The sequence below is a fragment of the Solanum tuberosum genome, unplaced genomic scaffold, assembly GCF_000226075.1.
Source record: "Solanum tuberosum cultivar DM 1-3 516 R44 unplaced genomic scaffold, SolTub_3.0 scf00314, whole genome shotgun sequence".
Taxonomy (NCBI): domain Eukaryota; kingdom Viridiplantae; phylum Streptophyta; class Magnoliopsida; order Solanales; family Solanaceae; genus Solanum; species Solanum tuberosum.
Window position 1 is genome coordinate 569,887 of NW_006239241.1, and position 16,702 is coordinate 586,588.

Genomic DNA, 16,702 nt, shown 5'->3' on the forward strand with positions numbered 1-16,702 from the left:
GGATAATATCATATATTATATACTATTAGAAATATTTAGAATATGTACAACAGACATCAGTATGATGCAGATGTTTCAGTTTTGATATATAAGATTAGCATGTCATTGTTTATCATATGTAGAGGATACAAATTGTGCAACAAGCTAAGAAATGTCTACTTTATAGTTTATACTTGGATCCATATGTGACTATTTAACACGTGTTTGCTCTTTAGTTCCTTATTTCTCTTCTTCTTTCGGGTAGGCCCATTTTGTATTCACAAATTTTTCGGGTGCTTCTCTCTCTTCTTCACTCTTTGCATGTATCATCTTTCTTGTGTGCTTGAAGATTTTGGGGCATGACACTTTCAAATGAAGTTGAGACGATAATTTCACTTATTTAAAGGAAAAGTTGAACAACAATTTCTTAAAGCAAAACCTATCTCACATGCATAATGACATAAAATGTGAAAACTTCTTCATAAAATATTGTGTGTCAAAAATACAGATAATAACTCATTAAGTAAATGAATATTACCTAAATCATTTCCAAACATCATTAGTCTCCTATTGTATGATCATCCTCTCAATTCCACAATTGTAATTATGAATATGATAAACTATGGTGTTTTGGTATCGTCTGCCAGTCTGCTAATATATCAGAAGTTGCAATTCAAACAATACAAAAATAACGGAAGAAATTTAGATCATACTAAAAGCATAACTTCTATCTAAGAATAACTACTAAATACTAATACAACATCATCCAACATAGAACACTATGGTTTCCTACAAATCTTAAAAGCTTGAAAAGGGTGTGAAATTGTACTTGAAGGCTTGAAAATTAGAGAATCTGAAATCAATCATTTTCCGAAGTAGGTCTGTTTGTAGAAGTTGACTGTTTTTCTCGGTCACTTACCTCACTCAGCAATACAATTGTTAAAGCGAGTAAGGATCCAAAAGTTCTAATTGGCAAGTGTACGAAACGTTTTTGAATCAGAGAGGAGTCAAATAGTACACATAGTATATATTAATACAAAGTCAAGGTAAATTACCAAGGATTTGGTAACTCTTCATCTTCCATGACACAGAACAATTAGAGTAAATTCCTAAAGAAATGGTTGGACATATAAGTATGTCTACAAATAAAAAAAGAGCATATATAAAATCTTTCCATCCATATCCACATTTTACATATAAAATAAAGATAATGACCAAAAAAGTAAAACTTAATTGATTGAAGTAGCACCGTATACATTCTTAATACCTTGCCCCTTTCTTTCATAATTAGTCAGCAAGGAAGTTAAAAACATTTCATTAACATCCTAAAAATATATTATTTTAATACTAATTGGACAATCCGTTGTTGGTCATAATGTCTTTTGTGGATCTGGGGGATATGATCGACACGATTGTCAAAATGAAGCATCATAAGCTGCTAAATTATATATAAATGGACTCCAAAAATCTATTCGAAGATAAAATCATAACATCAACTAATATTAGATAGTCGAAAGTAAAATATTTTAACTTACAAAATAAATTAACCAAAGCTTGAAGAAACCGTTAAATTGAACCTCTGATCAAATAGAGAGAACCAACTGAAACGGGATAAGTAACGGCTAAAACAATGTATTAAAAGAAGATTTCTTTGTTTGGTATGAAGTAATTTTATACAATACTCATTAAATGTCGTGGTGCTACAAGACAGAAGTATGTGACTTCTTCAGTTGTCGTGCCATGCCGCCCCAATGCTATTTTCTTCCATCACCTGAAACAAAACATAATTAGTTTAAAAGAGTCCACATGCTCTTATATGTTATCCAAATTTCACTTTCATATGGCCCTGTAAGGTTGTATATATACCATTCACTTTTTTGAACCCACACTTTTGTAATCACCGTTTTTAAAATTACCTCTACTTCCACAATATATTTTCACAACCACTTCATGAGTAAATTATTTGTTTCCTTCATCTATTTATTTCTAAGGCTACTATCTTGTTGTCCAATGTGACATTGTCCGACTTTATTAGATGTATCGCCTTGTTCTCTCTGTTTCTTTGTCATTTTTCCACTTCTCATTATGTCTCTTTCATAAAACTTCTATGTCATATTTATAGCATGGGGAAGACAGACATCAAATAAATACTACTATCAATTAGGCAACATAATTAAAATGTCAATACTCAGTCTACTTGGCTAAAAAAGATAAATTTTGATTTAACAACAGTGTCATCATATTGAATCATCACTTGAATCTGAAAGGGAAATTCAGTAGGGAAAACAATAAAGAGTTAAAATATGAAACTATAGCAGCACATGCTGCTACCATCAGTGCATTTCCTATAAAAATGAAATGTCCAAAATAACATTGATACATAGCTTATAATTTTATATCTCAAAGAAATGATAGAATTTACTCATACAAATGGAGAAATAGAATATGCTTCTTATAGTCAGCAGAGGGAATCATATCATTCGTATCATTCCCGACTCAATCCAAACCGAAGGCATATTTTCATGCGGCCTACAAGAAACAGGAAAAAAGACATAGCAAAAGATCACTTTTACTTGATATATATTTGTGAAAAATAAATATAAATGCATAACATTAGAAGGGTTTTACAATCGTTTGTTATGAACACATGAAACAAAAATTTTGAGAAAGCATAAGATGATATGACAGACTTCTAGAACTCAATCCAGTAACAGAATTTTCAATATTAAAGTTTCAGCTTTTATCCAAGAACTGGTAAAAATAAATGCAACACCAACATCACGATTCATTGGCAAAAGTTTAAATGTTCTTAAGAAAATGTGGAATGGTACCTTAAAGGACTTGGAAATTGGAGAGCCAGAAATGAACCTTTTCACCTGATTCAACCTGCTTGTTATTCTGACTTTGTATTTAAACAATTTGTCTTTGAATATCACCTCAACTTACTATATTAGTAGTTGAATTTTTTCAAAAATGTAGTTCAAACAACAAAAAGATCAATACTGAAAGCTTACCCAGAATTTTCAGCATTACGTTATCACTTCTAATTTCATGGCAGCATCAAAGAATTCGGCAACTCAAATTCTTACTCAATATTTTTTGGGGAAAATACCATATGAAAAAAAGATATTACAAGGGAAAATGTCTATTCACCTAAGCCCACCGTTCAACTTCATTAGCACCTTCAATCATCTGCCAAAACAATCAACTCTTGTAACTAATCTCTCTTCATAACACACAAGTCTTACCTTCACAGGAAATTCCGGCAAACATGCTACCGCATCAAGCCATTAATTATCTACAAAAAGTATCATATATTGATAAGAAAATACTACTAATATTTTTTAGTATTTTAGAGCTAGAAACTGCAAAATATTGAAAACAAATTATGCATGTATTTCAAGAGGCATCTATCTGAACTCAAAAGAATCCGAGAAAAATTGTGGAAGACCTATAAATAAGAAAAATCAGTAAAATAATAGGAAGCATAAACACAATAATGGGAAAAAAAGAGTTAAAATTCACAAGGGAAGAGGGTCAATACCACACAAGAATACTTACCAGGTAAACAATTGAACGAACTTGAGAAGTTGGAGTGAGACTCTGAAGCAAAGTTTAACTCCGTTGAAGGTTTAAAATGGCTGTCAATGTTGTCAGCCAGAGAAGAAAGAGTAGAAGCAGAGGTGAGAGAGTGAATAAAGTGAATTTCCTATTTTAACCCTACTCGTACAACTCAAGTTCTGTTTGAAGTACACTTTACATTGCTTCTTGTACCTCATTTTGGTTCCCAACATGAGGAAAGGTTTCCAAATAATTGCTGAATTATCTTTTCACACTTCTTCCATGGGTGACCAAGTATGTACATAGTGGAGTTAAAATCATTGTACATTTGTCAAAATTGCCAATATTATGAAAAATAACCCAATACAATGAAAAACAATCAAGGATTGCAACTTGTGAACACAAATCAGAGACTTTACCATGTTTTGAATTACAGCATCTTCCAATTTCATTACATCAATAGCATCGTCTAATATCTCAAATTACTTGAACAATGAACATCCCAACCTTTTTCTTAGCCCCAAATTTCAAAGCCAGAATAGAAAGCACAATAAAACATAAGAGTTTAATAAATAATATACATTGTCACCTTAAATAAATACCCAATTCCGTTGCTGTATTTTAACCAATTTAAGATTGAAAATGGACTGCTGTTAGCAAAATTGGATAAAATTGACCAAAGAATCTCAACTCAAGATAAATTCATGAGAAAATGGTACCTCTTTCGGTACACAAGTTATTGTTTCTTTTGTTAAGTAAAATGATAATGTGGAGTGAAGGAGAATATCTTTATTTTAATCAAAATAGGTAAACAAAAAGACAAGTCAATCACACTGTTTCCTTCTTTGAATAGCTTAATAGGAAACAATCTCAAGATATTATGAATAGATATTTCTTTTTGTACTGCTAAAGTATTTTAGTATGTATTTTGTTTTACCAGTAAAAATCTCAACAATTGATGCTATTAAAATTACTGCACTCATAAATTGTAACTTTAAACTTTAATTATATAATAATGAGTATTAGTTTAAGTAAATCGAAGATGAAACAGAGGGAGTAAGTACCATGACTTCTTAGACCCTTTTTGTCATTAGCCTTGCCTCTAATAGTTTGGGGTTTTTTGGCCATTCTGCTAGCCAATTCATTCTCATGATCAGAAAAGTATAATTGTAAGTTGTTGGGTTTTTCGTTGGAAGCGACTAAATCATCTATGAAATGATACATATGTCCTTGTTCTCTAAATCTGTACATACCACAATTTCTTTTCACAATTTTTTTTATCGTACTTCACACCAAGCAATGTGTTCAACATATTATTGTATGTTCTAATCTATGTTCGAAAATGTTTAGATTCTTCTTTTGTATTCAAATTTTTGTGTGCCACAATATGAACAGTTAGGAACTTTTTTTAGAATCATATTACTCGCTTCGCTGTTCAGTAATAGGTGAAGTAGATATTATTGGAGTATCAATTTAGCACAAACCTTTCGATTGGAACTGTATTTAAGGCCGCATAATGCTGAGTAGACACATCCAACATGCACCCTTATGTGCAAACAATCACAATTTACAATAAAGTGATGATCAATATGCCATACTGAAAAATATAAGGCAAAGAGCTGGATTACCTGTTTCAAAGATAGTGAATAGGCTGCATACTTGCTTTCCTTTATCTAAATTGCGCAGGAATTGAGTCTGACATCGCGGCTGGCAGCTAGTAATCAAAATACATAACATGTTTAAAGGTTGAAGTTAAAATGTAAGTAGGCAAAGTTAGATAAGTTAAGTGTTATACACGTTGTTAGAGAAAATAGATTGGCAATGTTAAATTAGTAATAATGCAAAATATACAACAATGCGACGATAAATAGGCCATACGAAAACATAATGGAAAGAGCGGGCTTACTTTTTGAGAAATGGGCGAAGGATTGCATACTTTTTCCTTTGTTTAACTTGTCGTGGGGTTGAGTTGGTCGAACTTGGTGACTTGCAGCTGGCAAACAAAATACAAAAGATGTTCAAAGACAGACTCGGTTTGTACACATTGGCAGAGGGAACACATTGGCAACATTAAGTTAATAAAAGAGGAAACCTTTCTCAAAGAGCTCCGAAGGTTCTCAGATGATAAGTGCAGCCTGTTTTGGAAAAGGGAAAACCGTCTCTGTACCAAGATGATGTGGGCTGCGTTGGGGGTGCCAATAGTAGAATTTTCAAGAACATTATGTCTTGTTGAATACGTTTGCAGATAGCGAGATAGCAGCTATGCCTCCCTAATGCCAAAAAAATTCTACGGTTGACTTAACTGAAAAGGTAATTTAAACTTGAAATTTGAAAAGAGCAAAGACACAACAAAAGAAAGACCGGAGAAGTATAACTAAAAAGAGGTGAGATTTACAATTACCAGGACCAGGTGGATGAGATGGATCAGAAGACTTCGGGAGACGTGCGGCAACCTTTTATTCCTTTGTATAAATTCCCACATAAACGATGCTTGCCAATAATGAAACTCCAGCTAGTGCAACTGCTGATGTTACAACTATTATTTTATCTGTTGAACCTGCAAGACACTAATATCAAAATAGTTGATACACTTAGTCGGTACAGTACTTCTCATCAATAAATTGAATTGAGAGCAAGAAGGGATAATGGAGATATCAACACAAAAGAAAGAGAAGGAAAAATTAATCGACACTTGTTGCAAAGTAGGGAAAATATGAATGACCAAACATGTTAATAATATGCAAGTACGTGTTAAGATATGATGCTGAATGTATAATTACTTCAGATATGAAAACAGGTAGACTATCTACATCCATTTTTGTATGTGTGTATATATATATAAACACTTGAGCTACTGATCCATATAGCAAAACAAATTGAGAAGAAGCAAAGACCACCCCAAATAATGTATAGAAAGAGAGAACCAACAACAATATTGACTTAGTTTCTCTCTGAACCTCTAATGCAAGATCTTCCATGAGTTGTTGTGTGTTGCAGTCAATCCATGAAACAATAATAGCATATTCTTCACATACGATTACACCTCCCATTTCCGAACTCTGCTAACAATCAGATCATATATATAAAATACTTGAGCTACTAATCCGTATAACAGAACAAACTGAGAAGAAGCATAGATCACCCAAAATAATGTAAAAAAAAGGTAACAACCAACAATGTTGACATACTTTCTATTTGAACCTCCACTGAGAGATCTTTCATGATTTGTTGCATGTCATAGCCAATCCATGAAATAATAATATCATATTTGTTACATGAAGGTACAACTTCCTTTTTTGAACGCAGCTAACAATAATACCATAGATTAAAAATACTTGAGCTACTAATCTGTATAATAGAACAAATTGAGAAGAAGCAAAGATCACGGAAAATAATGTATAAAAAGAGAGAATCATTAACAATATTGACTTACTTTCTCTTGGAACCTCCATTGCAAGATCTTCCATGATTTGTTTATCTGCATAAAATAAGTATTCATGGATAAAATTGGATTTACAAATAGAAGATCCATGACAATAGCCACCACATTGTGCCAAGAAAGAAGTACAATGACAATCGATAAATTATACGTATTCAACAATATCCACAAATGAATCGAGCCTAAACTCAATATAAACAATTGTACAATCTCTACAATGTCAGCTCGGGTCATATCAATTTCACCTCTAATCACGACTGAACTTTATTGGTTTAATAATATTACTTAGTGAGCTTAATAATAATACAGTAATTGAAATTGGAGGGAAAATGTGTGAATAGAAGCCACCTAACAGTTTTAGATTAAAGAACAGTTAAAACTGAAAAAGATATGCTTAACAAACCATAGAAAATAGAAGAGAAAAAACTTTATAGCTGTAAAACCACGAAAAGAGTAAGCATATTCCAACAATGTCGGTGGAAATCGTGTAATACCAACAGTTTATTTGTGCCTTTTTTCTGTTTCCGAAAATCACCATAGAATAATTGAAACAACAGCTGCATTTCTGTATTTTCAGAAATACTCATGCATGAAGCAATAGTGCCTAATTGAATTAACAAATGTCAGAGTATTCATAGAAGTGTAATAAGCTTATTGTAAAATCTTTACCTGGATTGTCGAGCAACATTCCATGTTCCTTCATTTGACAGGGCAATGTAGGACCTTTTCACATTCGATGATACATTCTTAATTATTTGGAGGTGTGTTGATGTCTTCTCAAATTTCTACTTCCACATATAAAGTGCAACTCCAAGGTCAATTGGAATGGAGAATAGTAAGATTTCAGAACTTGGTGCTCGAAATCTAAATCGATGTTTCAACAATTTCTAATAACATATAAGAACAGAGGAAGTGTATTACTCTCTAGAATATAGAATCTAGAATATTTTATAAATTCAGCAAAGGAGAAGATGCAAGGATAACTGATTAAACAAGGTACCATAATATAATGTCTCTAAAAAAATTCCTAATTGGAATTTTTAAGGAGTGAAATTTTATTCCTCACCTAACAATAGAGTCACTAACAATACCGTTAGGAGTGAAATTTTATTCCTCACCTAACAATAGAGTCACCAACAATACCGTCAAGTAACTTCAATTCATCTCTTGTTTATTCCCACTGAACTGGAAAAAGTCCTTAGGTGCATTTGGAAAACTTTCAATAGTGTGAAAGAGACTTTTATCCCCTTCTTTTTTATTATTTTCCTTCCAAATCAACATCTCTTATAAAAGTTTTAGTCAGAATAGAGAAAGAAAAAGGAAAAACATATTTAAGTTAAGATACTTGGTACTGTAGAACACCATATGATTAACAACTTAAACTTAATAACAGTGTCAAATCACGAGTGAATATCACGTCGACAACATTTTATTTTTGTAAGTATTACATAGACAATATTCACAACAACTTTTCTTATCAAGTAACAAATTTTGTATTGATAATTGAGCAGAAAACAACCATATACACATGTTTATAACATAAACTGAATTCACCTCAAATATAACATCCCTAGAGGATAATAGAACACATTTTACTCCCTCCGTTTCAATTTGTTTGTATTCCTTTTCCTGTTGATTGGTTTAAGAGAATGTCTCTATTTTTTTAGCAACTCTTTATTTCCAACTTTTCATATGCCATGTTAAGGACCACAAGATCAAAAGGGGATTTTGACACATCCTATATATTTTTAGTTTAAGACCATAAAATTCAAAAGTCTTTATTACTTCTAAAAACATACATAAAACATGAATTTCTCCTTTCACATGATGCAATTAGACAGTGAAAACCGCAGGAAAAATCATATAACATGCATATAGAGCTTTAAAATTCAAAAGTAATGACAAGATTAGCATATTTGCTGGCCACATGCATATTAAACAAAAAACCATTAAAAATTTCTGAAAATTGAAAGCAGAGGAGTAAATATTATCATACCAAAGATTTTGGAAGTTGCACCTAGCGTAAGTAAATGATAAAGAATGATGAACAAAAGTGGTCATACGTGTGTCTCCTGTAAGTAGCAAATAGAACATGTATTATCAGCTGAATGAAGCGTAAGAATATTTGCAATTACCAAGTAGTACTTGTTTAATGAAATGGTTCCAAATAAAATACAATATACATTACTTTTGGTATAAGTATTTACCTTTAATTTATCAATATAGAAAAAAAGGAAGCACATAAATTCAATTTTTTTCTTACAGTCATAGACTTGACACCGTTTGCCATGCCAATGATGAGTAACCATTGTTGGAAAAAATCTCATTTTGTTTAGTCTAACATTTAGGGTTTACGAATGACAATTTTAGTACTTCGCAAAATGGTATGAATGAATGGGAAAAAAAGGAAAGACGAAGAAATCTACATCATACCCAGTTGAATTTTGAGGTCTTCGCTGGATTTTGGCATAAGAATTTTTCCATTGTACCCTCTTATAATAGGACCCATCAATACAAAATTGAGATGGTCTACAGTCGCCGAAGAAAAAGTGGATTCGACATTCAAATTTTGTCCATGCAATACCAACAAATTGGAGCAGCAAAAATTGAAAGCAATATCAAACAATCAACAAAACAGGACAAAGTTTAATTAACACTCCTGGAAGAAGATGATGAGAAAGCAATGAGAGCAAAAAAGTAAAGTGAAAGAGAAAATAGGATAGAAAGTTGGAGAAGATAAAAATGGAAGAAGAGAGATTGCAGGGGGAGAAAGAACTTTGAGGGTCCTTAGGCATACGCGTCGTTTTGCTAGGTTAAAGAAGCATATACACGTGTTAAAGAAGAAAACCCTCAAAAGAAAAGTGATCAGTAACCAATGAAATAGGTACACATTTATAGTACCACTGAAATAACCTTGTGTACAATCACTAATTGACTTTGATGAGGATGAACAGTGCACTAATTAATTGTACAATGAATAATTTAATTTGTACTGTATAAGTGGGGTCCATATTATTATTACTCGAGTGTTTATGATTTCCAAAGCAAACCACGCGTACCCCTAAATTTTGGTTTGACAGAGCTACTTTCAGTTCTTTCCACGTGGGTATACAGTGAATATAGCCAATAAAGTTGGGCCAGACAAAGCAAAAATTTAAAGGTTGCAGGGTACATTTTAGACTCCTAAAAGTACTCAATAGCCAATGAAATAGGTACACATTTCTAGTACAACTCATATTACTTTGTGTACAATACTTAGCTGCAGCGTTCGTCCTAGTTGGTGTACAATTAGTACTACCTTTAGTACAATGAAAAGATGCAGTGTTGGTCCTTTTGAAGTCCCATTTCTAAATAAGGGTAATATATTTATTTATTTATTATTATTTTTTATTTTTTTACCCTCCCCTAGGAGCTCCCACTCTTTTTGCTCCCTTGGTGACTCGAACTTGCAACCTTCTGGTTGGAAGTGAGGGATGCTTACCATCCGAGCAACTCCCTCTCGTCTCCATTATACTATATATAATTCCGAATTTAGTGTTTTAATAACTATTGAAAGTGATAAAACATGGTTTACTGGTGATTTCATATTTAACATGTTTTACTGGTGATGTTCAGTATATTTATATTTCATGCAAAAAGTTGATATAGACACCAATATTAATTGAATTTTACGTAACATTAAAATCAATCAACCAAACACAATATTTTTTAAAACGTCATGTCAGTCTTTCTTTATTTTTAAAAAATAAAATCGTATCAACTTTAATACTAATATTTACTCGACAAATATTTTCTTTTTCAGTAGGTAAACTATTCTCTAATTGGAGAAAATGGCCAAATGCCCCCTCAACGTATATTCGAATTTTCAACTACACACTTTAACTTCACGGGAGTCCTATCACCCCTGAACTGTTTAAAGATGAATTAATTATACCCTTAAAAGAATATAACCAGATCTATGGTGGCATGTGAGTTTCACGCGTTTGACACCTCATCAAATGTTTTTTTTTTAATTCTTATATTTATTTACCCTTTTCTTCTATATTCTGACCCATCCCTTCAAACACCCAAAGTACTTTCACCATTTTCACCATTACTAGAACACCATAAGTCCATGAAATTGGGTCTTTAAGGAAGAAAGGTGAATAATGATTTCAGAGCTTATCCAGAGATATTCCGGTTTTGCTCATTTGAAACCTAAAAATCAAATTTTTAAAAAAGTGAAGGCGGGAGAGAAGACGAACATGGCAAAATATTGCCATTAATGGTGGTGACCAAAGATAAGTAATCCTCTCAAGGAAGATGAGGAGGAGGAGCCTACGATGTCTTCCACGTCATCATCGATTGCGACGACAATTTCGAAGAGGAAGAGACTGATTCTACAACAGTTGATGAATTAACGAGATTAATAGCGATAATTTTTGAGATATAGTTTATTGATTGAGATTTGAGATTGATAATTAAAGGATCTATTAGTAAAATAAATAAAATTCGGTGGGTTCAATTGGGTTTGAAGTAAACCCATATTGATTTTTCTCAAATCGAATCCAAAGTATCTTGGGGTGATATAAATATATGTAGACTTATCTACAATTGATTTAGGTTGATTGATTTTGCAAGAGTTTTATGAGTTTGAAAATTTGTTTGGAATCAATAATAGTGAATTTGGTGAAGATGGGCAGCAAAACTTAGAAATGGTGAAAGATTGAGATATTTGTTTATATTGTTGGAGAAAAAAGAAAACAAATAAGAAAGATAAATAATTAAAAAAGCATATATATTTATTGAAAAGAGATATTAAAATTACAGTTTTAATAATAGATTTGATACTCACTCTCCCAAAGAGAGTGAAATACACTCACTATGCCAGATAAGCATTCAAGGAGATAATAATTTCAGTTTTAAACAGTACAGAGGGGTGATAGGTCTCCCGTGAAATTTAAGTGTCTAGTTGAAAATCCGAATATACGTTGAGGGGTCATTTGACCATTTTCTCTTCTCTAATTTACATGAGAATTTATACTCAAAATACTTAGTCAATAAATGAAAATTTTAACCTAAGTGAAAGATGAAACGATTTAAAAGACACGTAAAATTGATGTAAATTAAAGAAATAATTTACTCGATAAAACATGGAAAGCTGGGATTATCTTCTTTTTTTTTTGCCTCAACGTTTTTTTTTCCTTAACCAAAGTTTAGAATAATTTTAATGGTGACTCACCTTTCCTCACTTTTTTTGTCTTTTATTTTATTTTATTATACTTTTTTAGGTGGATAGCTTAGACATAATACTCTAAACAATGTTTGTCATTATATATTCTTGATAAGCATATTATCGTATACTATTTTTCTATAGATATATTTCAATAATGGCTCTTCACTTCATATTTTTCACATGAATAAGATGCATTGCTCCTAACTTTTTTTTGCCGCCTCTAAATAATTGTCCGAAGACTCATTCAGAATTCGAGCCCGAGACCTACCTTCACCCGGGACTAGATACCTCAGCCCCGACCCTCTACCTCGACTCGGAACGACAATAAATATCCGGGCCTTGACACGAGACTTAACCTTGATTTAGAACCAAGGCCGGCTCTATATGCTTTGATAAATAAGACATATATGCCTTTTGAGGGTTCAAATTCATTGAGGAAATTTCGCATTTAGCCACTAAAAATAACTTAATTAGGCTTTATAGCTATAGTTTGTTATTACGATTCGTAGCTACATGTTAGAGCGAGGAGAGAGGCGGGCAAAGAGTGGAGAGAGGTGAATTGTGTTTGTATATTTGTCGAATTGTATATGTCTATCTGTCAGATAATCATATATATGTAACTGGTACATATATGTATTTGTGTATCTGTAAAGAGTGATTAGGAGAGAGGCGAGCGAAATTGGGAGAGGGAGGAGAGAGAGCAGAGAGTGAAGAGAGGCAAATTGTATTTGTATATTTATAATTTATATTTGTATATGTATAAGAGAGGAGAGAGGCGAGAGAGAGGAAAAGAGGAGAGAGGCGCACATAATTATAGCTAAAAAAAAAAGATTGCGAGTGATAATTAATTTAAACTATACCAGTATTAACTAATTAATTAGTATATATTTGTTTATCCGCGAGCGTAATTTCCCCAAAAAAAATTTACTTAATTTTCCGCCCCTTAGTTAAATCATGGTGATCATGATATTAAATTAAATTAGAAAGAAACGTACAACAATAATGTCATAGATAAACGTGGTAAACATTTTAAGAATATCAAGTCACATTTTCTCTATAAATTCAACATCCAAATTAACAAAAAATCATATAACCTACCTAGTAAGAAATAAACAAAAAAAAATTAAAAATATGAAGATCATCTTATTACTCTTGTTTTCTCTTGCATTTCTTCTCTTATTTACCTTGGCAAGTTCCACAAATAATATACCAAATCAAGCATTTCGAACTATAAGGGACATAGAGGGTAATCCCCTCAACAAAAACTCAAGGTACTTTATAGTTTCGGCTATATGGGGAGCTGGCGGCGGAGGCGTGAGGCTTGCTAATCTCGGAAATCAAGGTCAAAACGATTGTCCCACATCGGTGGTGCAATCACGCAATGACCTCGATAATGGTATTGTTCAATAATATCAGTTATTCTCATTGTTCCAGTGATAATTAATGTAAAAATAATTTAAGTTTAGAAATTCATATTATCCTCAATGAGATGAACTCTTTCTTTGCCACAAAAATGTCTAAGAGTTTGTTTTGACCAAGTGAACATCTTATTAAATTAAAACTAATTTTTTACAAAAATATTTTGATAATATAGAATAGGAGTTTGTGTTTGATTCAAGTATTGAGAAGTGTGTTTACTAGTAGTTGGCATTTGGCTTATATTTTTTTTAAAGTACTTTTAAATGTATAAAAGAGAAAAGGAAGGTAAATTGTAGTTCTCATTAATTTGGTAGAGATGTTTTTTTTTTTTATGTGTAATCTTGTTGTTAAGAAATATAATTATTGACCTTCTAGAAGCTTGACAAAATAAGCTATATATACCATATTTGTTTTAATTTAAACTATAGCTTAGAAAAAAATTCCTTCCTTTCTTGAATTTAATGTCCAATCAGATAATATAGCATAAATTAAGACCAAAAAACTATTATATTATATTCTTATGTGTCTAATGACACCATTTAATTATTTCTAATTATATTATGTCATAACAGGTGTAGCAGTCTACATCACACCTCGTGATCCCAAATATGACATCATTAGTGAGATGTCTACCGTAAACATCAAATTCTATCTTGATTCTCCTACTTGTTCTCACTTTACCATGTGGATGGTAGATAACTTTCCTAAACCCACGGATCAATTATACACTATAAGCACAGGTGAACAGTTGATTGATTCCATGAACTTGAACAATCGATTTCAGATTAAGTCACTCGGTGGCTCGACATATAAGCTAGTCTTTTGTCCCCACGGAGAAAAATTTACTTGCCAAAATGTTGGAATTGCCGATGAAAATGGATATAACCGTTTGGTTCTCACAGAGAATGCAAAGGCATTTGTGTTCAAAAAAGATGAGAGAATTGGGATGGCAATCGTGTAATCTTCAAAATCTTTGCTTATTGGGTTGAACTCTTTTTTGATGTCAGATACTAGCTATAAATAATTATCGACTTCAAGAAAAGAGTAGAAGAATGGGACTACTGTAAACTAAATAAAAATAATGTAAGATATGTAATGCGTGCTTATTGTTAAAATGAGAAGAAATGTGGGAAATTTTCTCTGTGTATTTTATTGATCAATGTTCAATTCCATTTATACAAGTAGAAGAAAAGAAAATCAGCTATATTCTATACAGGTGTCCCTATACTATAGGCTAGATCCTAACAACTTAACAAACTTATAACAATGAGAATATTCGTATGTACACATATTGTTTTCATCAATTGGGCCCAATTTGTTGCTTTTTTTCAATTGAGCCCAATTTGTTGCTTTTTTTCAATTGAGCCCAAATCCCCTTTGTCCAATTCATTAATTAAACTTGATATCCCAACAGCCCCCCCCCCCCTCAAGTTGGAGGGTGGTGAAGCAATCCCCAACTTATCTAGAAAGGATCGATGAACTGGCCCAGAGAGAGACTTTGTGAACACATCAACCAATTGGGCAGTTGAAGGGATAAAATTTAAAGAAACAAGCCCGGAAAGATATTGTTGCCCTACAAAATGACAATCCAGATCCACATGTTTAGTGCGTTCGTGGATCACTGGATTTTTGGCGATGTGAATGGCTACCTAGCTATTCGAGTGGAGGAATATGGAGAGGAGAAGGAATACCAAGATCAGCAAGTAAGCGAACCATCCAAGTTATTTCTGCCACAACCCTTCGCAGGGAGTGATACTCAGCTTCAGCTGATGAAAGTGATACCAAAGACTGCTTCTTAGATTTCCACGAGACAGATGAACCACCAAGTGTAATGTAATAATCACTGATTGAGAGTTTAGTGTCTGGGCAACACCCTCAATCAGAGTCACAGAAAGCAATTAGATCAAAAGAAGGATTAGATGTCATGAAAATACCCAAACCAGGGTCCTAGAGAAGATAACGGAGGCATCTGAAAGCCGCATCAAGGTGAGGTTGTCGTGCAGATTGCATAAATTGACTAAGATGTTGAACCGCAAAGGAGAGGTCTGGGCGTGTATGTGTGAGAAAGTTCACTTTACCCAGCAACATACGATACAAAGTTGGATTTGGTAAAAGTTCCCCCTCATCAAGTTTGAGTCTTGTGGAAGGATCCAATGGAGAAGACATTGGCGTCAAGTCTGTGCAACCAAAGTCACTTAATAAATCCAACTAAATTTTCTTTGTCCCAAAATTATACCCTGAGGCTCTCTGATAATTTCCATGCCTAAGAAATAATGAGCATCACCTAAATCCTTGATTTAAAACTCAGAGTTAAAGAAAGAACTTAAGAGACTCAAGCTCTAAAGGATCATCCCATGTTAGTCGAATGTCATCAACATTTACTACTAGGATAGACACCTTGCCTTGAACTTTCTTAAAGAAGAGAGAATAGGCGTTAAGAGAATGAGAATACCCCTTGAAATTCAAAGTTGCAGTTAGGCAAGCATACCATTGTCTTGAAGCCTATCACAAGCCATATAAAGACTTTTTGAGCTTGCATACATGAGATTGAATGGGTGCTTGCATCCCAATAGGGAACTTCACATAGCCTCTTCCTGCAAATCACCATGTAAGAAGGCATTGTTCACGTCTAGTTGTGAAATATGCCAATTCTTCTTCACTACCACAACCCAAAGACACCGAATAGTTGTCATTTTGACAACAGAGGAATAGGTTTCTGTGAAGTCTACACCTTCCCTTAGAATATCCCCCCCGCACAACTAGTCGTGCCTTGAATCGCTCAACTGTTTCATCTTGTTTATACTTGATTTAATAGACCCACTTACAAGGCAAAGCCTTCTTACCTTCGGGTAATTGAACTATGTCTCTTGTATTGTTTGTTTCTTGTGCCTCAAATTTCTTTGTCATGGCTACTTGCCATCCAGGATATAAGCAAGTCTGAGAGTAGGAGGTAGGCTCGGTGACATATGAGACTGAATTTAGAAGAGACTGATTAGTACAAGACAAGGCAGACAAAGGAAAAGATGGAGGAGAAACAACAGCAACGAAACACTGTTGAGTGAGGTCAGTGAGAATTATAGAGTTGCAAA

General features: G+C 33.0%; 1 protein-coding gene and 1 long non-coding RNA gene across 10 annotated transcripts; one reads left to right on the top strand and one right to left on the bottom strand.

The window, feature by feature from the left end:
* Positions 1–2,297: 2,297 nt before the first annotated feature.
* Positions 2,298–9,809, bottom strand: LOC102588742 (uncharacterized). Of its 9 annotated transcripts, none has more exons than XR_001475143.1 (9): positions 9,413–9,809; positions 8,976–9,051; positions 7,649–7,866; positions 6,974–7,018; positions 5,942–6,107; positions 5,633–5,810; positions 5,447–5,533; positions 3,228–5,254; positions 2,298–2,508 (listed from the first exon to the last, which is right to left on the bottom strand). It is a non-coding gene; the product is annotated as an uncharacterized lncRNA (long non-coding RNA). The 9 variants fall into 9 exon arrangements; XR_001475141.1 differs by having other exon boundaries at positions 2,811–5,254; XR_001475142.1 differs by lacking the exon at positions 2,298–2,508 and having other exon boundaries at positions 2,867–3,620; positions 5,169–5,254.
* Positions 9,810–13,280: 3,471 nt separating this feature from the next.
* On the top strand, positions 13,281–14,769 carry LOC102589278 (latex serine proteinase inhibitor). Its single transcript, XM_006360225.2, has 2 exons — positions 13,281–13,590; positions 14,186–14,769. Exons 1-2 carry the CDS (start codon positions 13,326–13,328, stop codon positions 14,572–14,574), a joined length of 654 nt encoding a protein of 217 aa, XP_006360287.1. The 5' UTR covers positions 13,281–13,325; the 3' UTR covers positions 14,575–14,769.
* The last annotated feature ends 1,933 nt before the right edge of the window (positions 14,770–16,702 follow it).

Excerpts from the sequence above, each read along its gene's own strand:
- LOC102589278 (XM_006360225.2), top strand. The coding sequence starts at position 13,326 with ATGAAGATCATCTTATTACTCTTGTTTTCTCTTGCATTTCTTCTCTTA. Across the intron at positions 13,591-14,185 it reads ACGCAATGACCTCGATAATG|GTGTAGCAGTCTACATCACA; the intron begins GTATTGTTCAAT and ends ATGTCATAACAG.